Consider the following 26,027-nt stretch of genomic DNA (forward strand, 5'->3'; position numbering starts at 1 on the left):
TCGGCGCCGATAAGAATTACAAGACCATCTCCAGATGTTTAAGAACACGAAGCTACATTATTGTGTGCAAATCATTACACGTTTAACAGAGTACGCCCACACAACTACTTCTAGAACATCGCATTCAAATGACGATCAAGCCTTTTAGCCATTGCACTAACTAAATAGTTTACTGCGATGATGTCCGAATTCTGCAACGTTGCATCGTGTAGTCTGGTAGAAAATGACCGACGTTTCAGAGACGCTTACCGCCGTGGTGATGGAGGTAGTAATTTTAATGAAAATTTGTTACTGCTGAAGTCCTCGCATTTGCTATTGCATTTAAAATATTCAAATAAATCTGCATTTTATTTTGGATTAGAATATCTGTTTAACACAGAAACAGCTGTTTTCATCGTTAAACATGATTGGTCCGTTAGCGGTGAAAACAGTTGTACGATTGGCCGCTGGTTACTGAGAGGCGGGCTGGAGTCCAACAGTTGTGGCGGCAAAGTAGGGCGAAGTAGACGACGCGAACCGGAACAGTGTCTACTGCACACTGCCGTGGTAGTTTGGCATACGACAACGACTACAAAGCAGAAGACCTCTGACAACCAACTCATCTTGCAGCATCCAGCTCTCTCTGTGTAGTCACACAACCTCACAGTCCAGTGAATGTCTCTTCTTCGTCAGATCAGAAGAATTAAGGTACACCGACAACACCGCTGCTAAGTATTCTGAAAAAAAGACTAGTGCGTAATGTTGTAAGCTGTACCAGAAGATGAACTTACTTATGCTGAAGGGAAACAGACAAATGTCGTGTATGTGTAAGCCAGTGCTCAAGACACATTAAGTTCGGGACACGTTACTGCAATTGTGTCAAGGTGTTTCCATTGTGACTTACGGAAACGGAAATAGATCGGCCGTGCTGTTTGAAGATTCACGCAGTGTATTAAAACCGTCACTGGAAACGTGCAACATTTCGATAACGGAGTTCGTATAATTGGAATTCCAAAGTGTTTCATCTGTAAACGCCTTTCACGCGATATTTTTACCACAAATCTCTTTGATAAAATGCGTGAAAGGATTTGAATTCAAAACAAAGTAACACTATAATAACCAAAGTCCTAAGAAACTGAAGATTACTCAACCGTAAAAACTGGGTTACAATAAATAACTAGTGGATTCCTATCAACGTCCAGAGAAGTTATCGGCCCATTTCTTTGACAGGGCCGTGTGCTCAGGTTTCTGATTGACGGCGCATGAAGTGGGAAGGAGAGGAAAAGAGAAGATTGAGCCACATCTTGGAAGATCGGCACAAGAAGTGAAACAAGCCACTTCTACACTCGTCTCTTTGGCCTTGATTTTCAAGCCAATACCGTTTTACAAGCAAAAAGTTAAAAAAGTGAACACTACTGTCGTAACGCAAATTTCAAAGTTAAATTTGAATCACCATACTGGAAATTACAGCAACAAAGACGCAACCACGTACACCTGACGACAATTATTATCAGCCTGCACGTATATTTAAGAAATACACAACTTACACTGGACTTCTAACAAAGCAATGTTTAATAAGATTTTCATTAAATGTCGTGCTGCTAAATAACAAAGTGAACCCGCCCACAAAGTGACAAAACACTTCAAATATAAATAATTTATCTCCAAATTAACAATCTGTGTTGTAACTTTACTAAAATTCAGATATGACAATGGAGTTAGGAAATATATTTCTTGTAGCTTCAATTATCGTCTTATACAACGTGGGGTGTACAAAATCAGAAACCTGGGTCCCTGCAACTAGTTCCGAAGTGTACAAGCATAACAGTTCACGAGCCACGCCATTCTCTTCAACACTGGCCTCCTTATCGCCAGGAATCAAAGAGTCAAACGATCACCAGGACGTGACGCCGAGAAGCGTCTACCCTAATCGTCGTGACTTAAACTCGAGGGCGATGCAGATCACCGTGACGCCAACAGAAATGGCTGTCACTGACAACAACCGTCTCAAAGACGTGACAGCTACTACCAGTTTCTACCCCAGTCGTCACTATGACAGTAAACAAGCATCAGAAGACGATAATTCAAACACCACTGTTACTACACAGGAATATCCTGGCCGGCGACATTACTACAACAGTAGACGGGAACGTCCACAACAGAAGGTCGAAAAGATTCAGGTAAGATTGCATGAAAATTTTTAAAACCAAATACAGTAGAATAAATCGACTTAACTATTTCAGATTGTACGTGGATTACGTGCTAACTGACGCGTGATATAAAGAACGGGGCGTATATTGACCAGCTGTGGACTAACAGTTCTTATGTTCCATAATAACGAAATCCATGTATCTTCCAAATACTGATCTATCCTGGGTTACAAGAATCAGAACCACTGAAATATGGGCCTATTTTACATCCAAGCAGACTTTCCCGAGACAATGGGGCACCTGGATACCCCAGCTGATCACTGTTAACATTTTAACTCTTTAAAGCCTAGTGTCAAATATAATATACACCTTATTTATAAAATACACACATTCAACCATTATGCAATTATTGGAAATAACTGTGTAAGACTGCAGAATACGGAAACTTGCTCAACATTATATTAACTCACAGGCTAAATTATTGTAAGCAATTTTCTGCCAGTTACATTTGGATGTTTGTACAAAATAGGATCATGACTAATTACTTAACGGTTAGATATGTAATCAAGTGACTTCTATGCACGAAGCGGCTTTGCACTAATGGATGGCGAAATGCAAATTCAGAGTTCACACAAATTTCTTTAAGAACATTTATTCTCTTACCCACATAACAAACAATAATATGATTAATTCAGGAATGTGTACAGCTGTAGATTACTTCGTGTCAAATCCGTGTTACTTTCTGATGACCTGAACAGTAAGTAAATAACCTCAGCAGATAACACAGCGCTATTAAATTTGATATTTATTGGCACAAACCGCGAAAAAATACCCGGTACGGAGTCAACCTCTACATTCGAACTGCATACTTAAATAATGCACTTGAAGGTGAAATTTCAGCCTTGAAGATAAACGCAGTGTGTTCCTCTGACATGTTGTCACCTACTCGTAAGTCCACGTGGCGTTACAAGCCATAAGAACAACATCGATACAGTGTGGTATGTTCAGACAGCAGAGAGCAATGATCGTGCCTATAAACTGAGGCAGAAAACATCGCTACGAGACGTGAACTTGGATCACCGAACAATGGAGCGTGAGAAGAGTAGTTACAAAGTGTGAAGAAGCTGATATACATGATTCGTTATGGTTTCAGCATCGAACACGTTCTTCTCACGTTTTCAGCAATTTTCCGGATTAAAAAATAATATTAATCACTATTCCACGAAGAAAACCTCGCACACTATCACTTCATTTTATCACATACCTCTCCCCGAGCTCACAAAAGAACTGATGATTTTATTTATGCTAACAGCAGTATACTAGAATTTTACCAGTAAGAATCGTAGTCCAAATCGCTTACGTAAATCCCCATAATATCACTAGGAACAACAGTTTCAACTCAGAACACTTATTATTTGGCATTCGAGCCATTTATTCTAGCAAAAGTTTCCAATGCTGCAAAATCATCCGAGGTGACAGCGATCGGAGAACTTCGCTAGCAAATTATTCACACAGGAGGAGTTCCATATTCATCTCCACTCACCAAACAGTAAACACAACTACAAAACAAAACCATCTATTATGCAAAGACATGAATGGAAGCGGTCACGCCAATACGTCTGAAGGTCCTGAGGAAAATCATGGTAAACTGAAGGGGAATATATCACATGCAGGCACAAACGAGAAGATAATATTAAAACGTATCGTTATAGATAATGTGCATACGTTATATGCACTGAACTTCGTGAGAATTCTGTGATGGCCTTAATGTTAATTAAGGCGGAGTTACTGTTCACATGAATAACTATCACCAGTACAATTTCGGCTTTTGGATAAGAGCCCCACGGACGCGGCTTTCACCCGAAAGCCAAAGTTACACACTGAAATCTACGGACAAGAACAACCACTGCTTACAAAAAAGAGCACGCCTCTTACTCAGTTTCTTCGTTGCCGATGACCGTTTAAGCATGACAAAACGGTAAAGAGCGAAATCCGTGGACAAAACGAATCATGTCCAATTTCAATAGCTAATCCGTTTTTCTTCTCCGCTACAATAGGTTGTCACGATTCTGTAAACAGAAGCGGCCTATACAAAACAGAGTCGGCAAAACCATTAGCAGTCGTGTCACTAACTGGTGACAGTTCAACACGCGTAACCACTCGTACGAGCACGCGCCTGATAGCAATGTTGAAGCCCACACAACTACAATACGTCACTTCCAAACTTCAATCTGAATTTCATTCAAATTTGTTTCGGCCAAAGTGCCACACGCCTTTATTCAAACAACACAGTTACGGTGCATCAATCACATCTTTTCTCGTCCAGTTTACTTTATTGCAATCCAAGAAACTGGGCGGGGATAAACCCTGATGCTCTGGAAATGATCTCAAGTCCTTCATACAGATAGACGCTGTGCATTACTTTTCACCCGTTACTCCAGTTCTGGGATGATACCGCTTTCCAAGTCCTTAAAACATTCATCACCACAGTACTCGACTCCACATAACCTAAGCAGCTGACAAAGCGTCGTTATATAAATCAAGAAAAAATACATGTCTGATTTAAATTCCGAAGCCCTGTAGTCTGGTAGAAGTTTACCGACGTTTCAGAGGCCCTTGCTACCTCCATTATTGGGGCGAGCCCTGATGATGTAGGCAGCAACAACGCAGAAGACAGCCATCTTCAGACTCACCGCCGTGAAAACCTCAAATCCTACAAAGATTTCCTACAGGGTGACACACAGAGTTGCAACCCGCGCAACTTCACACAGCAGATCCTTCAGACGTGCATGCACCGTTCAACGCCGGTCATAAATTGCATAAATAACCATAGCCTCTCGTATATTCAGCTTTTTCTTTCCTGAATCAACAGTCCTCAGCGTCCTATAATATCTTCTGCTCATAGTTTCCACAGCCTCGGGGTTCAGGGTCTAATTGATTTTAAGTATGAAGAATACACTCACTCAAACCCGTCGGCAATATTACCAAAGACTTGCTAGCAGCTAGATGCATTCACCGACGATTAGAAGATCAGCGAACAATACTTGAAACGAGCGCTCTGCTTCAAACGGTCAGCAATAACTGACATAATAATACCTTTATTGTACTCATTCAGACCAAGAGACGAACAACAGTTCACAGCAGGTATTGAAAGATATGGCCGTGACTGAAGTCAGAATGGTTAAATATCAAAGTCGAAGCGTAAGAAGCTTACTGATCTTGCATCACCACATAAAAGAGGCAGAGAGAAAAGAGACATATCAGTCCATGTGGATAGCAGATCACGCCAATGTCGATATCCGATACGAAAGACAGCAGTGGCGGCACCTACAGGCACTTTCAGAGTTATCACGCAGTTTTTTTAGGGTTTATAGAGCAATTCACCTCATGGAAGACATTCACGGACAACCTATGGTGCCCGTTCTCCAAAAGCTGCAAACTTCTGGCCTACAGAAAAACTGATGAATGATTAAAAAATTTAAAACGTCCAGTTCATCGCCATGCTTGTAAATTTTAAAATATTTACGGAAAAATGTTTGATGAAAAATTTGTGGATATGGTATGTTCTATAACTATACCAAATTTCATACGCAATAGCTCCTGAGGTACAGCTCTTGAAAGGACGGATAAATAGACTCAGGACTGTAGAGTTAAGAAAGTGTCTGTTCCTCGCCACAGTTTGTCTTAAAACAAACTGTTCCAAGTTCTAGAACGTTGATAAATTGCAAGCATCCAACAAAATATGCAGATTAGAAAATTTTTTATAACCCTCTAAAACAATGGTATTCAACCTGGGGTACGCGTTACCTCGATGGTACGCGAAGACATCTTAGAGGGTACTTGAAATTTAAAAAAAAATGTATATTAATTTATGATAAACACTAAATAATCAGTAATGTAATTTATTTAATTTATTTTAGATGTAGATTATATACTATGTATAACTTGAATTGTACACCAACAACTTTAGGGGTACAAAGTTGAAGAGAAATTATATCTGGGGGTACGCGAACAAAAAATGTTGAACACCACTGCTCTAAAGTACATTAATAGATAAGAACGCGATTCTCATCTCGAAGAAAAGCACACTAAATCACATCACCGGTACAAATGTATTTTAATAATCTTCAGAATATCCTTTGCTCTGTGTTCTGATGACCAAATGAAATCCATACACAGACTCTGTGAACAACACGCTGAGCTATGAACAGACAGGCCACACTGACCTACGAAGAGTTCCATTAATATTTTGATAGGACGCGAACTTATTTATGACTTTCCATAAGTCTTGAACACGAACTTCACACATAATAAGACACCAACATCTGCAATTTCAGGTTTTCACGGCGGTGAGTCTAAAGACGGCTGTCTTCTGGGTTGTTACGTCGTCTAGTCTAGAAGACGTTTACCGATGTTTCAGAGGTCCTTGCTAATTCCATCTTCAGTGCAATGAACAAGACTTGATGATGGAGTACGCTCATCTGCAGCGTCAGCAAACTTTTACCAGACTATACGGCGCAATAACCCAGAGGACACTGACTTATTTATGACTTATACTGACTTCGTAACTCTTGAACTGCATACCTGAATACAAACTTCACAACTAAGAGCGTAAAGATGAAATCACTCTAACCAGTGCGAGCAGAAGGCCAAAACAATCCATCTACGACTTGCGAAAGAAGCTTAGTGAAAGGTCGAAGATGCAAACATATAGAGCGGCCAGTCCTCTGGGGTCAGTGCATGGTACAATAAGATGTCTGACAGAACCAGAGTGGCCTAAGAAGCCAGTGACCCCAGATCTGAGGTTAACAGAACCATAGAAAAATCATTCACCAATAGCCAGTTTGCAAAAATCACATACTGATGGTCCTGCGATCAAAACGTAATCCAATGCCACCAAATCTTTATATAAGACTTTCTAAATGGAGTGAAACCTACTTTGGATCCGGCAGAGTTATTTTTAATTTGTCGTATCTTCCCTTCATACCTAAAGACGAAGGAAGATCCATCATTCGAAACGCTACGACCTTTGAAAGAAATTTAAAATTCCAACAGACGATGGATGAAGTATAAAATAAATAAATAAGTAATATAACACCACTGCCAAGACATTCTCCGAATAACAGTAGTCTAAAAAATTGTTAATACCCGAAATTAACAAGAATCTGTTACGGTACTAAGCAAAATAGCAAGTCATTCAGTTCTCTTGGGATCGAAACAAAACTATAAAAAAAATCATAACAATATAAATTCATCGATGTCACATCCATACGTCTGGGATTTCAGATTCTCATGGGGGCGAGTATGAAGATGATTGTCTTCTGGATTGTTGCGTGGTGTAGTCTGGTAGAAATGAACCAGCATTCCACGGGTACATACTACCTCCACCATTAGGGAAACGCCCTGAGATGCGCAACACCCCACAAGACAGTCACATTGGCACCTATACGTAATTGTCCATTCATATACACAATCTAAGCATATTTGCATTGTAAGTTGGTGTTATGAAGCAAAAGGCACGTGGGTACAATTAATTTAGAAACATTCACAACGAGACAAACAACAACTGACGTCACAAAAAACAAAATTCGAGATAAATACCACAGTAAGACAATCTGAAAAGCATAGTTTCTTCTGAAGGTTGTGACATCTATGATTCTCGAAATAGGAGAAGTCCCGATACATCGAACAACAAGAATTTAAGAAATTAAAATTATTTTCGCAGAAACAGAAAATCTGGCGTCAAGGCGTTCTTTACTGTAGGCGTGAGATACAGAGTGACGGTGCAAATATGTGCCATGAAAACAATGGTATAAACGTAAGTACTGTGGCTGTCAAAAATGGAATTTTTATGTTAGGAAATGCTACTTCATTCTACAAAAGGGCCCTCATTCCACCTTCTGCAACATATGGCAAGGACTAAAAGGTCATCATTAATCTTGCCCTAAAATAACTGTCAGACACGAGAGGAAAATATCGCACGGAAATTGTCAAATTGTTCGTCTTCAATTCAAGAGCCCGAAGTCCATACAAGAGTAGTCTGAAAATTCCAAAGGTGATTATACAGATTACTAATTTGTACGCGTTGTTCGCTAATAGCATTCCATGTTATTACTTCTTGCTACCTTAAATCAAATGCCGTGACTCTCCAGTGAAAGTGACAGTTACCAGTAAATTATCAATGTAGGCAGCATGAAACTGGACATAACTGTTAAACGGGCAGAATCAGTGTTGTAACTGCTTCAAAAACACACATCAACGCGGTCTGAGTCAGCACTTTCTACGGCCAATTATACGACAAAGGGAATTCAGAAAATCACTAACCAGTTTAAAAAAAAAACACAAACTTTAATGCATCGAAAATTTACCACTGAAAAGCTACGGGTGATATCTCCAAGTGACAAATGGAACACATTTTAAGACTCTGAAACTGTACAGGCTGTACACTCTGTAGTCAAAAACAGAACTTCAACTCATACATCATATGATTTTAAAACAACATTAAATCGAGATTATAATTGTGAAGTCTTGGAGAACTCACGGCACATCACCTAAAATATTTTGTAATGAAGTCTGTCAGAAAACGGCCAATGCGAACATATTCGATAAGATCAGATAGCGTGAGTAAGTGAACCCAGTGTCAAACACGGCAAATTACCCGGCACATACGTCACTACAGAAACATAAACGTCACGGTTGTCCAACAGCTGTTCCTTTCAGGCTCTGCTGTTCTGCATGATCACGACCACGAATCCACAGGTCTGAGCGAAGTCACGAATTGGGAAGGAGCTGTTCTGATAAGTTGGCAGAAGCTCCGTAGCTGATGATCCCAATACCTTCGACAATTATTGCTCTTTAGAAAGAAAATCTTCCTGGGACTTGCTTCAGACAGACCGTACTTTCTAGAACATTCCTTGCTCTATGTACGAGTATTAATGAAACAGACGACTCATCTTCAGTTTTCACTTGATTATTATATATTCTATTGTTCGGGCAAGCCTTAATAATAAAAAATCCCCGAGATTTTACCACGTTTTAATCTTGCTGTATCTTTTACGATTAACAAAAAAAAGGCGTATCAGGATAATAATATACAGTAACAATTATTAATAATTTGACAGTATATAACGACAAGTCTTAATAAATGTCTAAAAATTCACATTTCCAGAATTAATTTTCAGTCGGAATAGATCAAAGGACTTAATACATTAAAGAAGAATAAGAATATTCAAAACCCCTGTGACATTTACGTGTGTGACATTCAGATTCCATCCAAAACAGGAATTTTAAACCAGATACAACCCCACTTGGAATGCAACGTAACTAGGTTTACTTAATTCGCCCATATGCAATGACACGGTATGTGAATACATAAACATTAACGAGCAATTTCTTCACTTTGAATGCCCGTGTGCTGAACGAAGGCCTGAAGTTGGCAAACAGTGCGTGTATGTCACGGTCAGGGACGTTTGTAGGTCACAACAGTAATTCATACAGATTACTTAGATTCTCCATAGGAATTTTAAAAAAGAGGCTAAACGCATAAAAATGTAAAAAAAAAGTAATTAATTTTTTATAAAAAGACCCCAACACGACACTCACGTGTTTTGTTCCTGTGATTCAAATGAGGTATTCGATGTAGGATTTGAGGTTTTCACGGCGGTGAGTCTCAAGATTTCTGTCTTCTGGGTTGTTGAGCTGTATAGTCTGGTAGAAGTTTACCGACGTTTCAGAGGTCCTTGGTAAACTTCTACCAGACTACACAGCGCAACAACCTAGAAGACAGAAATCTTCATACTCACCGCTGTGAAAGCCGTTCTGTCTAACTCGAAGATATGTAGGAATTATTCATCTGGAGGACAAGCACGGCCATGATACGTATTGAGATATAGCAGTTACAGAAAATACAGATTGCAGGGCATTTTAATTTAGTGTGACAGAGAATGTAACGCCCTATTTCACATGTTATTTAATTAGAGTTCAGGACAACCTCATTATGTAATAGCAGGTTTTAAGTAATAAGCTACCAATCCGCAATGTTACACTCCTCTTTCCAGCAGGATTCTGGATGGTTTACAATTAACATAGCGTACCATTTTTTGTGACAGTGAGAAATGACAATGACAATGCCCGTGGACTAAAATAGTATGTGTAAAGCGCGGACAATGTTCACACGTAGAATGCATTACTAACCCATACAAAGATGTGAACAGTAACTACGTAGGTTGTCACAAAATGTTATTGCATTCCGGCATCAGTCTGAAGTAGAGGCCTTAAGAAACACGGAAATAAGTGCACAATAACTGGCCTGAACCACAAAACACATTTTATAATAATTTTGAAATTTATTATAGCATATCTGACTAAAAACAAAACGTGTTACATTCTCGTAAGATATTTAAAAGGCCAGCAAATTCCAGGCACATAATCTTAAAAGTATTCACGCTTCGCACACACACACACAAAGACACTAATTGTTTAAAATATGTCGGGCACCCAGCTGTATGAAGAGCACTATGTCACACTTTTATTCTTTTGTTTTTACAGTGGAGGGACCGTCGCTAATGAATTTTGTCTCATTAAGATTAATTAAAAAGAAACATGCAATTTTTACATAGAACAGGAAGTGAAGACGTAAACCACATACTGACCTCATACAATGGGTCGTCTTCAATGCATCTTAACAGATGAAAAATAACTGCGTAGCTGCAGTGAAACGCGTGAGAACGAAACGAATTGTTACAATTACACGTAGAGATTCTGCGAGGCCTCAATCATGACGTGGAGACAGATGACGAGTGATATATAAGGAATTTCAGAATGAATATTTTAAACCTAATGCTAAAAACCACAATGACATATTAAATTACCTGTCAAGAACGACGCGAACATCTAAATTATCAAATATACACAGTCATAAACATCACAAGGTTTAAATTCCTTAAGAGCAAATGATCATTATCCAACCAATATATATATATATATATATATATATATATATATATATATATACACACACATATATATAACGACACACAGACAGTATGTAACTGTCAGTCAACTTTAGAATAAAACCATGCTCTCAGAATCAGACATTGAAATAAAACTTCTCTCACCGTGCCTGAGATGAATCAAGTACAAACAACAGAATGGATTGATTAAAGTCACACTAAAGGCTAAACCAAAGAGAGTGTAATGGCAAACCACAGAATCCTGTAACAAATTTGAAATTCTTACGGAGGTAAAAATGTCGATGTTGGTTTTCTGAGAAGCAACGCCGTGTGGAATTGAGGCAGATAAGATCTCGAAGAAACGTACTGCCTCCATCTACAAGGCTGCAGTCAGCCACAAGTCCATCCGGAGTTAATATCCTGAAGACCATCAGTGACACAGAATCCTAATAACACTGCAACCCACACAGCAGCATTCAGAACCACTGGGTTACTTAGACATAAATTATCTAAAGAGGATGAGCATTTACCAGTTATATGCAAGTAATTACTTTAAGCAAAATCTCATTCTTTCGAGTAGCGCTGTTTCCTTGACAACGGGTCTGGCGCAAGGTCAAGATCCACTGCTTAAGAGCGCACTTTCTTCAAACCATCCATAATGAATACGGTGGTTCTTAAGTAGGTTGATAAAACGGGTCATAAACATACAACTTTCGCAAGACGAACGTAAAAGTTAAGTGTATAAATACACAGAATATAACATCAGTCGTTTACAACTTCGGCACTACTTTTCAAAGTAAGAAAAGCATATTTAATAAACGTCATCTAAATCCGCGGAGCAGAATCCATCTTGAAAAGTTAATACTACGTTCAGCCAATCAAGAAACTACCCATCTTTTACGGATCACAAATCTTCATTACCGCTATCACAACAGACCTCCACCGATCCGTATCCTAAGCTAAAATCAGCAAGGCTACAAGGGTACAGGAATACATCGCCATCATATTACGAGCCAACACGGAGATATGCCTACTTCTATTACAGGCTAACCTCTGGAATCTCAATAAACCTGCAGAGTGAATTCAGTCGGAGATGCATTTCTCAAACCTCGTAACTGAGTAAAATCACGTTTTGAAAACTAAAACATCATAACCAGTGGCAGGGTTTACTTTTGTTAATTACGTAAGTCGATTTAAAAAAACAAAACAATTCGTATCATAAGATCTCAAATTATGGTATCAGAACTCGATGGTCAGGCTGTCATCACGTAAATGGCGCTACCAGTACTTATTCAACACCCTATTATCGACACCAAGTGGATGACTGCTATCAATCATTTTACGTTGTGGTATCGATACTTTACCTTCCCATGACAATCGATACAAAGTGGTAAAAAAATGTAATGTTGACAACATGAAATAAAGAGTTAGAGCTCTCACTATAGCTACTCGCTGCTATTCAGTTCTGCAAATGGATTCGATCCAGCTACAAGATTCGCAGTTTTTCCCACTCGCAAGATAGAAGTAAAAAAATAACAGTGAAAAAGAACGGTGACCAACCAATCATCTCGTCTTGCGGTCATACAGGTGACAAATCCATTTAATTCCCGCAAGAAATACGCCTTAGTACCAAACTGAAGCTGTGAGAACTACTTTCCCAAAAAGATGCTGTGACCAATGTCAATTTTGTTCCACTATAAGATCACTGTCAAGTTCCGAGACGCTGTTCCTATTCATCCACTTAAATAAGCAATTCTCTTGTCGTTTAAGCTACTATGCACTTAAATAATTTGGGAAGATGGTGACTTGCGAGTGTTAAGAATAAACAACCCTTTCTGTTCACCCATAACTTGAGATAACAGTAGATAAAGCTAATAATGTATACATCTCAAACTTCAATTATGTTGAAGATGACTGTCTTCTGGGTTGTTGCGCCGTATAGTCTGGTAGAAGTTTACCGACGTTTCAGAGGTCCTTGCTGCCTCCATTATCAGAAGATGAGTATTTGCACTGATGATGGAGGCAGCAAGGACGTATGAAACATCTGTTAACTTCTACCAGACTATACGGCGCAATCATTGAACTTCGAGGTTATTAGACCATTTTGAAATAATTTTCCTGTCAGAAGTGTTGAGACGTGCTGCTCCATTTTGTTTGTAGAGAGATCATTCTGTTTTCACGCTACTGCCAGAGAAGAAAATCAACCGAACGTACTTAGGTGTTATCTCGAATGGCTGAATTTCACTCTGCTTATATCCTGTTGTAAATCTCAGAAAGGTCAAGGACCTTAACGGAGCAGCGCATAAAATTACTTAGTCTGTATGTATCACGAAGTTCAAGTGAGATGCTACCACTACTCATACACGCACGTAAATTACTCTCAGCTTGTGTGTCAATATCTGCGAACAGGCTCTAGTATAACTAGTTGCATCTCGAAATACCTTCTCACCGCTCCTTCACAAATGAACAGCAAATTAACTCGAATTTCAACGCGACAAATGAGTGTTTACAAGTATCAGAACTTCGTAGGATTTGAGGTTTTCACGGCGGTGAGTACAACGATGGTTATCTTCTGTTATTGCGCCGTATAGTCTGGTAGAAGTTGACCAACGTTTCGGAGGTCCTTGCTGCCTCCATCATCAAGGCGATGAGTTACGGGAACCAGTCAGTGAAGGTCCCTCGCCCGAATGTATTTCTCATCTCTCCTACGCGCTCTACATATCCCACCAATCCCATCCTCCTTGATATAATCATCCTAATGATATTTGGCAAAAAGAATGATATTTTCTCCACCCTCCTGTTTTCTTGTAAGAGAGACAAGCTAACCAGAGTTTCAGCTCAGAGACCCTACGACAGAATTAGCCACTGTTCCTGCCATGAAGTGTAAGTGTGGGAGAGAGTTTGACCCCAAGCATCGTGACAACAGAAGCTTCGAAGCAGCCAACAGCATCGACCGGCGACAAGACACAATACATAAGTAGGGAGCAGTCAGGCGTGACTTCTGCATCCAACTTCTTCCGCGTTTAGAGTCGTCCTTCAGTGCAGCGTCCTTCACCAGGACATTCCTCTCAGACACGTGTGAAAACTTCTTGTACCACAAGCATATACAGCAGCAGCAAAATCACTCCTGATGATGCTACAAGAACAGTGTGCGAATCATATAAAGCCACGAGGACTCTCCAACCCAGTAAGAACAGTTGATTATTTTTAAAGAATATGTTGAACCAGTAAAAGTTCTGAGAAACAGTTCTGGCTAACCTCAGGTTTTCCGAATGACATGCTGTAAACATCTGTAATTTCTCATACGCGTGCGAAAGCTGCCATATACTTGCACAGACAATAATTTTATCGTGTAAAAATGATTATATAACGTAAAGTTCAAAATTTTCTTCCAGACATCCAACAGTACGTCTCTTCATATAAAAGAATAGCTTTATTTGAAAGCTTAAATTAATTTGTTATACACACGAAAGGCTTATTACATAAACAGTACGCAATCTCTTCGCGGCTGGGTGACACCATGACGAAACGTCAGAAGAGAGAAAACGAGAAAGCAGGCTGGGTAGACATAACTGAATTCTGTGTACGTAGAAATACATGTTTCTTCGACGCTGACTAATGCACTAATGTATTTTATTAATTAATCTTGACGAGAACGCAAAACATAAAGAACGCCTGTAAGCACAGCCCAGAAGAAAGGCATCTTCAAACATAACCTTCATCAGTAGTTCGCGCATGACGGAAGGTGGAGGAAAGAGCCAGTGTTTAAGAATCCGGCCTGTAACAATATTATGTGTGAGGATCGACTTGCGATAAAGCAATTATTTCAAAAACATTCACAGGAGACAGAATATTTTAATGCATTTACAATACCTTCAAAGCGCGGAGTGAATTACTTATTGATTGTTTTTGTGATACAGGAATTAGTCACTGAGGAAACGTGACCAAAGCAGTTTGAAACGGGAGGTCTATGCATTTAAACTGCGACCAGTTGCAGTTTGTTCTCAAGACTAAAGCGATTGATTACGCGCTTGATCATAAACGGTTCACTGCATCATCAGCAGCAATCAGGTCAAAAACACGCCACGAACTGCATAAATTATGTTAAAAACTCACGCTGTCTAAGAAGAAATAATGATTATTTCATACTTATTCGAGCCTGTTAAACGCGTTTAGATAAGTAAGGTCTGAGTTTTTCACGGCGGTGAGTCCGAATACAGCAGTCTTCGCTTTTAGATAACAACATACATTTTTTTATTTAATTTCAACCACTGATCCATTCAGAAGAGTTAATTTAAATTATATAAGGGTAGCCACTGAATGTTTAATTTTTGTTCCGTATGTTACCAAGAATATCCAAAAGGGTCTCTTTAAGTCGGTCTCACGTATCGAAACTATAAATCGAACGAAATGCCTACACATCTTCAGGAAGCGATTAAAAGTTTACGAAGGAACTGAAATAAAATGAGTCTATTTACATTTATAAGGACTGGTCACAGTCCAAATGAACCTCAAGGCTACCTGCTTCGGCTGTGGGTCACGTCCTATCAGCAGACTAGCGTTCCTCAACCTTGCTGGTACTGAAGACCCCCTCTATCTCATATATTCTGATTAAAAAGAACATAGACCAACCAAAATGCCGATGAGAGATACAGTTTTTACTCCAACGTCGAAGTAAAAAAATCTTAAAACGTGCATCAAAAATAAGAGTAGAATGTACTCAACTCGCGAACATCTGGCTGAGAAACACAGGGCTAACGCACGTCTTACAATACTGGTAGTGTCCTGAACGTGGTCGAGAAAGAACCTTTTTTTCAAAGACAGCATACACGTAGACAAGAGGTCATTACCGTTAAGCAGTATGATTAATATTTACGTGTTTATTCAAAGTCACTCCGGAGTCAAGCGGAGAAAACTAAGTCCAGATCTGAAACTGCTAACTCATTGCAAACATTTAGCAGATATTTTGCTTGGTGTAGATTCGGTAACGTGGAGGATACTGAAGTGGTTCTACCACTTTGGCTTAACAAACGCAGCACGGAGGTTCAACACAATGCTGACCGTTGTGCCCATTTTCAATGGAGAAAACCTCCAGATATATACCAGGGCAGTAAACCAAGACGATTTCCTCTTTACCGTCAACAAATTCACGACTGCACATATAAAGCCATTATAATACAAAATCGCCTATATCAACAACTCTTCAACGTTCATTAAAAGACGATAACTGATTACGTACCTTTATAAATCCATAGTTCACTTCTATTTTAAGACCGTCATTGCAATATTACAACTAAAAAGCGGAATAAATTACAGAATAAATACAAAAACCTTCGAAATTTCGGAAGAATCCCGCTTTGCCAATTAGTGTAACTATTAAAACAAAATAATATAATTTGGCTAAATTAATTCTGTATTCGGGACAACTCTGGTTTCTAAAACCAGGAACAGTATAGATTTATTTGGAGTAAAAATTCTCAAATATAAATAAATTCAAACAGAATGTGAGTTAACGAGGCACTTCCTCACAGCACATCAGACCGGATGCTTAAGTGGGTCACTAAAATGTATCATCGTCTTCATTCTTTCAAACACGAGTGCCATGCTCACTTGCATACGCTATTGCAAAAGTCTCGTGATGTTTCTTCGACGTCACGAATTGTGAATTTTGGTCACGTTTACAAAGCGTCAAACTGATGTTTTATGTTTCAGGAACCCGTGAAGATACCAGGAGGAGCAGCAGCTGCAGCTGCGGGCCTCACCAAACCCACAAGATACCACTACTACCCCCACAACCAGCACATATACTTGCTGCCAGAATGTGCCATACAACAGGTACGAGGCCACTGACTCTCATGAATGGAATTAAGTTCTAAAATCTGTGTCCTGTCACCACGACATGGCACGTCCTCAGATTCATCAATCACTATTCAATCGTATCACTATTTTGTTTTATAATAAAGTTATCAATAGACTGTTAGAACCGTACATAAACCCTCTCAAACCGATGCTAATTTATGAATTCAGTCCGCATCACACACCATCATTAGAAAGATCAACTGCTTAATGATGTATGAGAAAGTAATCTCTGTTTACAATGAGAATAATAGGGGAACCCATAAATACAAAATGCAGAGTTGCTGGTTCTTAAAGCAGGTAGGACATAGTTACCGGCGACCTTTAAGGGCCATACATGATATAAATGTTTTATCGAAATGTTCCGCCTATTACGATATATATGTATAATTTACCTGTCACAACGGAATGTTTCAGGTGTGTAATGCAGTGTACGTACGTCTCAACTTCACACAACCACTGTGCGCCTGTCCAAGCCGATACCGTGACCCCTGTTCAGCAAGCACCAATACGGACGACTTGCATTCTACAGAACTTATCACAGACCCTCGAGGAAAGGTAAGTTTCATTCACATACGTGTTCACATAAATACCTGACCACATCGCACTTAAAAGTCCACATAGCTTTGCAACTCGAAACGTCAACATCGGGTTCAACGTCAGATAAACTTGTTGGGAGAACGAGCGACAACTGAAGTTTAATTAATTTGCTCTTACTTTCCGTCAAACGATTTCATCCGAACGGATAGCTTCACCACAAAGCACACAACACGCATTTGTCCCATGGTGCACCGAACACGATGAATTCGATGTTACCACGCCAATGTCACTGGCCTACGCGTGCCAAAGATCGGCACGTAGCGCTCTGAAAGCTCTAATGTTTTTATGATTTTCCTCCGTTCATCCAAACGAATTCTATAACCCTACCAAAATATAGGTGCCCACTTCACTCAATTATCCTCTGCCTCCAAAATGAACGAAACAAAAATTAAACTTCAAATCAACGAAATGACAGCACGCCGCGACAATTCAGCAACTTCTCCTGCGCATTTGTGAGACGGGCAATCTAACTGGTCTGTAGCAGGCGTTCATTTACTGCCAACAGATCAGCAATTCAAAATTTCCACACTAACGTTTTCTTCATATGCCCGTATTCCTCCTCCCCCGAGTTTCTTAATATGGTCATATCTGCACTTAAAGCAAAATTATTACATATTTTAAGCCACTAGCATATCAGATGATTTTGTACACTCAAAATTCATATATCAAATTGATCTAAATATTTCAAAATAAATGTCTTAAATTTGTTACAAATCTACGTCATAGCCGTCCAACATAAGTTGTAAAAAATAACTAATTTTAACTTTCATCCATTTAATTTCACAGCTGTCATTTTGTCTGTCACTCAAGGATGAAAACGTCCTTTGTCGTCAGAATATGCTAACGGGTTAACGTCTCTGGACATTCCTCCAACCTTGACGGCCAGCTGAAGAGTTCTACAAGCATCACCAACAGCACCTATCTTTATTCAAACTTCGTTATAAAGAAGGTTCATCGAACCCAAACTAACTTGCTACCTTGATCGTCCAAAAGACGATTTGAAACGCGAAAATCGCACGGCGTTGTATCCTACGAATTAACCAGTCCCTAAGGAATCTCACTTGAACGGCTCTGATATATAGAGGACTTGTGACTAAGCGATCGGAGCGTAAACTTGGCCACTCACCCGAGCATCATATCCCCATGTTAAGAATGCGTGGAGCTTTACTTTCGTTCTCACATATGTCTTCGTGGCATAAGCTTAATTGGGGGGGGGGGGGGGGGGGGGCTTTGTCTTCACGGAGAGGTGCTCCATTAAGCATATAAAGTTATGTCTTTAACAGACAAGTTCATGCGAAATTCGATGGCATTCGTGTGCTGAACGCTCATAACGGCCCCTGTACACTCCCAAACAAAGGCTCGTCCATAATGCGCTTTTAATCAAGGCAATCATCAGGTGCACAGTTTGACAACGGAGCGAGGGAGTTCCTTCACGCTCTGTGGATGTGCGGAATGCCCTCCACCTCCACATGTAAACTCTAACCACCGCACACAACTAACGGTTGAAAGGAGAACTTTTATTTCTTGCACAAAACAGATTTCTCTTTGTGCCCATTTCTTTTTGAGAAAACCCGTTTGATCTGGCTTGATCGCCTTATCTTACAAGCGAAGTACTTCCTGGAAGAAGAACATCTTTTCCGGAGCAACACTTAGATTTCGTCTTTGGAACTGTCTTTGTTAAAGATCCGAATGAAAGGCGCATTCATCTCATGCAGTGATGTTGAATCAAGTCTGAAATTGCTCGCCTGCATTTTACCATCATCGACACCGTTTTATTTTACTATACGTACATCCTGTTTCTCCTCACATCAAACGCAAGAATAATAATAATAACAATAATCACATAGACTAGTAGGAGGATAAGACGCAGGTTTTGTAGAAAATGTTTGCGATAAGAACAAATGAAACGTGATATGCATGACGTAGTGATGTCACAGTAGGCCCATAGCTACGGACCAAGTGAAGCAACAGACGACCCAATGGCATAGTCACCAACGTTTCGAGAGGGCACCAGACTACACGGCCCACCATCCCAAAGGGCAGTCATCTTAATATAAACAACATTTTGGAGAAAATGACTGCATTATACGCTGGCGATTACTTCCAAATCACAATGAACACGCCAGCTGAAATATTTAGTCCCTGCGCATTCAACGTAAACACATGCCGTGAAATCAAAATTAACCGAGCACGTCTCTAGTCCTTTCAACAAGAAAATTCAGGTTGAAAACAGAATACAAGTACAAAAAACAATGAAACGGAGACAAAAATTATAGGAATAGTTAGCAGATGTCTCGTTATAAGTGGTGAGTGACAACATTTAAAGAGAACGACAGTTGCAGTAACTGTAAACACCCTTAAAAAGTGATTTGTTTACACGGACTGTTGGACTGGTAAACAAGCCGCAAGCAAGACATCTCCAACTGCACATTTCACGCTATATGCATTTTTAAAGAATCCCTTCCTTAATGAACAGCGTACGAATGTACAACAAACAAATTTAATGATTTAAGGTTCTCACAGCGGTGAGTATGAAGATTTCTGTCTTCTGGGTTGTTGCGCCGTGTAGTCTGGTAGATGTTTACCAACGTTTCTGAGGCCATACTGCCTCCGTCATCAGGGCGATTACAGGGCCCGATGGCAGGCTGCTGTGATCACAATAGGCAAATAAGTCTAAGGGTTTCATGAAAGAGAGATTTTCTTGACTAACTAGGTGAGTATCAGCATGTCAAGGACTGTGTTCCACAGTTAGGTAAACATAGGCTACAATGTTACCGTCATATAGGTTTAAACAAAACAGATTCTTTACATAAGTTGCTTTTGAAACAAAACGTAATTTTTAATTAAAATTAAAACGTCTCACAATGTCCATGAAGTTTGTTATTTTTCCAACACACCATCGCCACAAGCGTTCAAATTTAAATTACGCAATATATCCCTGTTTCCGGATTCCACGGAGCACAACATAACCACCGGTTATTGTAGACGAATGCGTCAGCCAGAACAAATTGCAACATGGCAACGCGTGTAGTCGACCTCAAGACCCATATTTCACCGGTATGTAATTCCAAGTCACGCACCCACGTACATATACGCAAGCACGCCATAAGAAAGGGATCCTTAAAAAGATTTAACAACGCAAATGGAAACAGTGATTCGATATGACAAACCCACAAACAACGGAACATTGTTCTGGTGCCCCCAAAATATTCTAGAACAACATCTACCTCTTCCTTCACCAGGCACGACAAAAGCTGAAAAGTACGGCCTACTCTTAAAAAATGATTTTTAATATTATCCACGCCTCACTCGTCATTTATTGCAAATTAGGTGTATGTACAACTGCAAAGCTGATCGACAGGGCAGATATCACACTGCAGTAATGTATCCAACTGTTATAAGACCACCCAAAAGGGAGAATACTTCGTAAAAAACAGAAATTTTGTTTACTTGTATTTCGTTGAATATACAATACCGTATCGAAAAACATTTCAAATTAAAGTTATGGATCTTATTTAACACTCGGCACCCATGTCTTGTGCGATGAACCTTACTAAGACAATTTATAAAACTTTGAGTTTCATTTAAAGCAAGGATGACAACGCAGATATACTGCGAAAAATTAAATTATTCTAAAAAAATCAGAATACACTTCTTAACATAGAGTTTCAAAACGCGTTAAGAGTTGCAGAGATGAAGAGGAGACCTCTCCATTACGATGACACAGATCGATGTGCGAAGGGTGACGTAGCTTATGATTATCGATATTAAGTGAACTTCCGGTATTATTCATCGGTGGTGATGTAAAACGCAGTAAATTGATTGCTTTACTAGAGAGTGGTCGTGTGTGTGAAGTACTAATTCATAATTATTTCTGTGGTACGTGACACACAGAACGGTATTCTTAGTACTATGCGGTTATCTGGTTCCAGGGTAGTCCACATGCGATTTGCTGTAGAAAAAATGGCACTGGGGCAGGATTTTCGCAGTTCTTCGGTTTTCCCATCGACATCATTCCACCGGTGCGCCATATTCATTCATGTTATCGACCCCAGACTCACGGCATCGTAACAATATAAATATCAAAAACACGTCAGGAAATGTCCATCACAGTCTTGTTATAACATTTCAGGCTCTTACACTTGCGAAAACCTGCGAACCAGTAGCTGAAATGCGAGAATGTCGAGCACCGAGGGATTGGTCGCTGCTGGCATTGCAGAACATTCGCACCGGGAAGTCACATTACCTCGTCATCTGTCGCTGTCCGCTCACCAACATACTAGGTAAGTTAAGGGTAGCAATGGTCACTGATTCTCTAAAGGCCTGTGACAATGTTCGGATCTTTATAGCAATATTATGTTGAACACTGTCCATTATCCGAGGTATGGTTGATACATACGACGTTTCGGAAGTTGGTTCTTCTTCCGTCTTCGGATGAATGGCTGCCATTTTACCGATCGATATATCATCATTTTTAATGATTCTTGGCGACAGTAATTTGGATCGAACCCGGAAACTTCTGAGTACATTGCATTACCATGCCAACAACCTGAGTGGTGTCTCACAAGTTCTTCCGTCATTGCACAGTCATACAGATCATTTGTGATCACGACTGAGGCTTATAATTGAGGAACAAAGGGCTTGAATCTCTTATAATCCATACAAAACACAATTCTAGGAAAACTACTAGTTGTCAGGTTACCAAATATTATTACGGTGACGAAATAAACAGCAATGTGGATTCAGTATGAGAGAACGCATCGTATAGACGAGAAATCAATAAAAAATGCTAGTTAAAAACCTGAATGAAAGAGACTATTTGGGAGACAGAGACATAAACGCCTATTAAATAAATACGTGAGGATGCAGACTGGATTCATCTGGCACAGGATAAGGACCAGCGATGGGAAGCTGTAACACGGCCACAAACCTCCTTGTTCTATAAAAGACAAGGAATTTCTTGACTAGATGAATACCTATTAGCTTTTCAAGACGCACTAAGCTCCATGGAATTAATTTAACATTCTTATTTTAGCGTAATTACGTATTGTACAAAAATTGCTCTGTCCTGCTTCATACATCTCTGTGTGTGTAGAATGGTATATATGCAAAAGTGAGCAAAAAACAGCAATGCTTAATTTGATGTGAATAAAATGTAATCTGATTTTAATCCATCCTTAATTCACTTTGAAATTACAGACAAAATTCTAAAGATCTGTGACACGTAAACGAAACCACGACAAATGATGAATAAATTCTATGTCTTTATTGTTTCTGTTAATACAGAAGGCCCTATGAGTCACGACCAACCAACATATGCGAGCGTACCAGGGATTCGAGTATACGGAATGATGTGTGTCCAAGTCAATAACAGAAGAGGCCGACATCTCCGGTCTGCGAGATCAAGTGGACGTAAGTTATGACGAATTTTATTAAAACTCCCCATTATCAAATTCAGTGTAAATCAGTTCTTTAGTTGTTACACGTGACCGCTGAATGGAAGGACATTCTTGCAATTTTTATTTGTGAACATGCCTGAAAACCATTAAAACATCATACCATTCAATTTTACTCCTGTTTCAAATTTTAAAATCTCCTACTTTTTGCATTTATTATGATAATATACATTTGTATTTCTCTAACAGTATGAATTATGATATTCTGCGTCAAAACGAGCTACGTCTCACCCTATCTCGCACTTATAACTCATTATTCAGTTATCTCAATATTTATAAAACACGAAAAAGTGAATATGATTACAGTGATCAACCTTTTTTATATTATTCTAAAGAATTAAATGCTCGGAAAGATGAAGTCCTTGCCACGAAGACGCAAAATAATACGCTGTTGAATTTCAGGCTCGATGCCACCTTTACCGTGGAGAAGAGTTAATGAAATGGTCGATGCATTACACTGGGACGACTGATAGTTCCATTTCAACTGAAGCCATCAAAGACGAGAGAAAAATCACCTAACGTTTATCAAGGAAGATTAAATATTTCACTCCAATGTTATGACACGTGTGAACGTCGAAAAGTGACGAGCGAATAGCTTGAAATGAAAAGTGGCACACGACTTCGCCAAGATCTACTTCCGGACGTGCAGATATGAGAAAACTGGGATACACAGACAAAATCACAAAGTAACTAATTCCATGTACTGTGGATACCAGCCGAAATAAACTTTGGCGTGTCGTACAATTACTGTACAATGTTTTCCAAAATCTCGATGGAATTTCAAAGAACATTTTAAGGAAAATCATAAAAGTAACGTTAATGTATTTATTCCGGCGATTTTCGCGAGATTAAAATTCACGCGCACATAATTTACAAGGTCTTAAATTAACAACGGCAGTGTATGTGTTCTATCTGTACCTAACGTTCTACAGATTGAATATTTAAGCCAATCAACTTCATATTATCAATTACATTAACAGATAATTTTAATGCTATAAAATATATTAAAAATTACTTATAAACCAATTCCTGTAAGGGTAATTTTTTTACAGAGAACTGTAGGCATAATTTCCAAACTTTGCAGAACTTTTTAAAGTTAAATTTTGATCTTATCACTGTTGAGCAAACCTATGAATATTTATACAGGGATTAGCTCTGCCAGCCCAGTTCTTTTTCCGCTACATCAGCTTCACCATTGAATTCGGCGTAATAAACATGCCCACTTCATTACGTTGAATTCAGTCGGTCAGTTTTTGGTGTTGGCAAAACACACGTGGGTTTGGGACTTGGTGGCCACAGGTGGAAGAGGAAGTGGCAAGATGGGTTAAGTTGACACAATTTCAAATTTGGAACACCTGAGCTATCACGTACCAAAACAAATAGTGGGGCTTTGCTTAGAAATACTTCTCACACTGACATTTTTTTAATATAATACTTTAAAGTAACTATAAAATGTAAAAATCAAGAGACTTTTCACCTTCCACTGTTTCAAGTACCGCATAAAACCGGACGTTGTTTCTAAGTAACAAAACTTAATTTTACACGTCTGTTGTCGTAGTGACTAAAATTTAGATACATCAATTTTCTTCGTGAAGATGTTAGTTCGAGAATATCGCAGTATCCTTACGGATCGATGTACAATAAGGTTTTCTAGCACGAGGCAACAGCGATACACACGCAGAGTTTCCGATGGCACCATTTCCATCTATCTGTTGCATTATAAGGGTTATAATGGACTGGTATGGTATGAGATGCCCTGACCATAGACCTGCATTTTAATACTGCAACCCCACCACATATTTCAAATATAAAAGATATACTCGTCTAAAATTTACCTCGTTTACCACAAGCCTTAAAGATTCAGCTCCTTCGAGATCGTGATTTGTTAATGGAAAATACAATGAATTATTAACTTTCTTTACAAACGCTACAAATCAATTACTCATAAGATAAATCAAAATTTATGTGACAATTAGTGGGTATGATATTCAATGCTTCGTGTATATTTACAAAAGATGTATTTTAAGGGTTTTATTTCATAATAATGCATCATATAGGACATTATTAGCCTATACAGAAAAGTTATTGAATCTGTTGTAGTCGATGGTAGTTTTTTCCCAGAAAATAAGATACTCAACTAAAACCCACACCATAGGCTGCAATAAAAATCTAGGTATGTAATTCTATGAAACTGTCTCTCTAGAATATGGTGTATTTTTCATTCATTAAGCGTGCATTGTGAGCGGACTAATTGATGATGTCTCTTGTTGCAAGTATGGCTTGTTATAATTTCAATAAATATTTCACCTACAGCCAATTTGCATATACTAAACACTGTCATGTAATAGATTTACTGCAAAATGACAATGCTCAATTTCTATTTCAATGTTCTCAATTTATGCTTCATGGTAAAACAAACATCTTACATAACGAGCTACTTTCGAGTTTTAGAATATATCTAGCCGTAGATGTAATACTTAAGACTTACGTAAAAGTAACTTTAATCGCAACAATAAAATGTTTAAGTTATTATTTATTTAATCTGGATGGTGCTGTATAATGTAAATAAATTTTAATATCATATTTATAAATGCGTTCAATTAATTCATCACGTGTACCTCACTGAATCACATTTTACAAATTCAATTTATGTCAAAACACATGTATAACATGCATTTGAATGTGAAATTTCAACGAGAGCTCATTATGACTGATGATTGATTGATATCCTGTCGCTCTTATCCAGAGCATAGGGCCTCGACAAAGCAGCGCCAACGAGTTCTATTACGAGCCAGAACTTTCAGCTCCCTCCAAGTCTTTCCTTCCTTCTTTGCCTCCTCTTCAATGGTTCTCCTCCAGGTAGCTTTCCCCCCCCCCCCCCCCCCCATGCCAAAAGAAAGTAAAATGTCTACAGAGAGTCTGAAAGACGTTCCGTCGACAGACTCGGTGCAGTGAAATCTAACAATGGAGCAGAATCCTTCTTCAGAGGTCACTAGACATTCATCTAGTTAATAAATTCAATTCTGAAGGGTTTT

At 39.0% G+C, this 26,027-nt stretch overlaps 2 protein-coding genes across 7 annotated transcripts in view; one reads left to right on the forward strand and one right to left on the reverse strand.

Annotated features, from left to right (window-relative positions):
* Positions 1 to 26,027, reverse strand: part of LOC110840354 (elongation factor-like GTPase 1) — a 138,554-nt gene that overhangs the window by 98,973 nt on the left and 13,554 nt on the right. The gene's annotated exons all lie outside the window — the stretch shown is intronic.
* Positions 517 to 25,583, forward strand: dsx-c73A (doublesex cognate 73A). Its single transcript, XM_022085335.2, has 6 exons — positions 517 to 2,159; positions 16,793 to 16,915; positions 17,354 to 17,494; positions 21,669 to 21,819; positions 22,823 to 22,948; positions 23,395 to 25,583. The coding sequence occupies exons 1-6, from the start codon at positions 1,686 to 1,688 to the stop codon at positions 23,460 to 23,462; spliced, it is 1,083 nt and encodes a 360-aa protein (XP_021941027.1). The 5' UTR covers positions 517 to 1,685; the 3' UTR covers positions 23,463 to 25,583.

Source organism: Zootermopsis nevadensis, unplaced genomic scaffold (assembly GCF_977971745.1).
Source record: "Zootermopsis nevadensis isolate Lab colony 2312 unplaced genomic scaffold, Znev_1.0 Znev_ptg000008l, whole genome shotgun sequence".
Taxonomy (NCBI): domain Eukaryota; kingdom Metazoa; phylum Arthropoda; class Insecta; order Blattodea; family Termopsidae; genus Zootermopsis; species Zootermopsis nevadensis.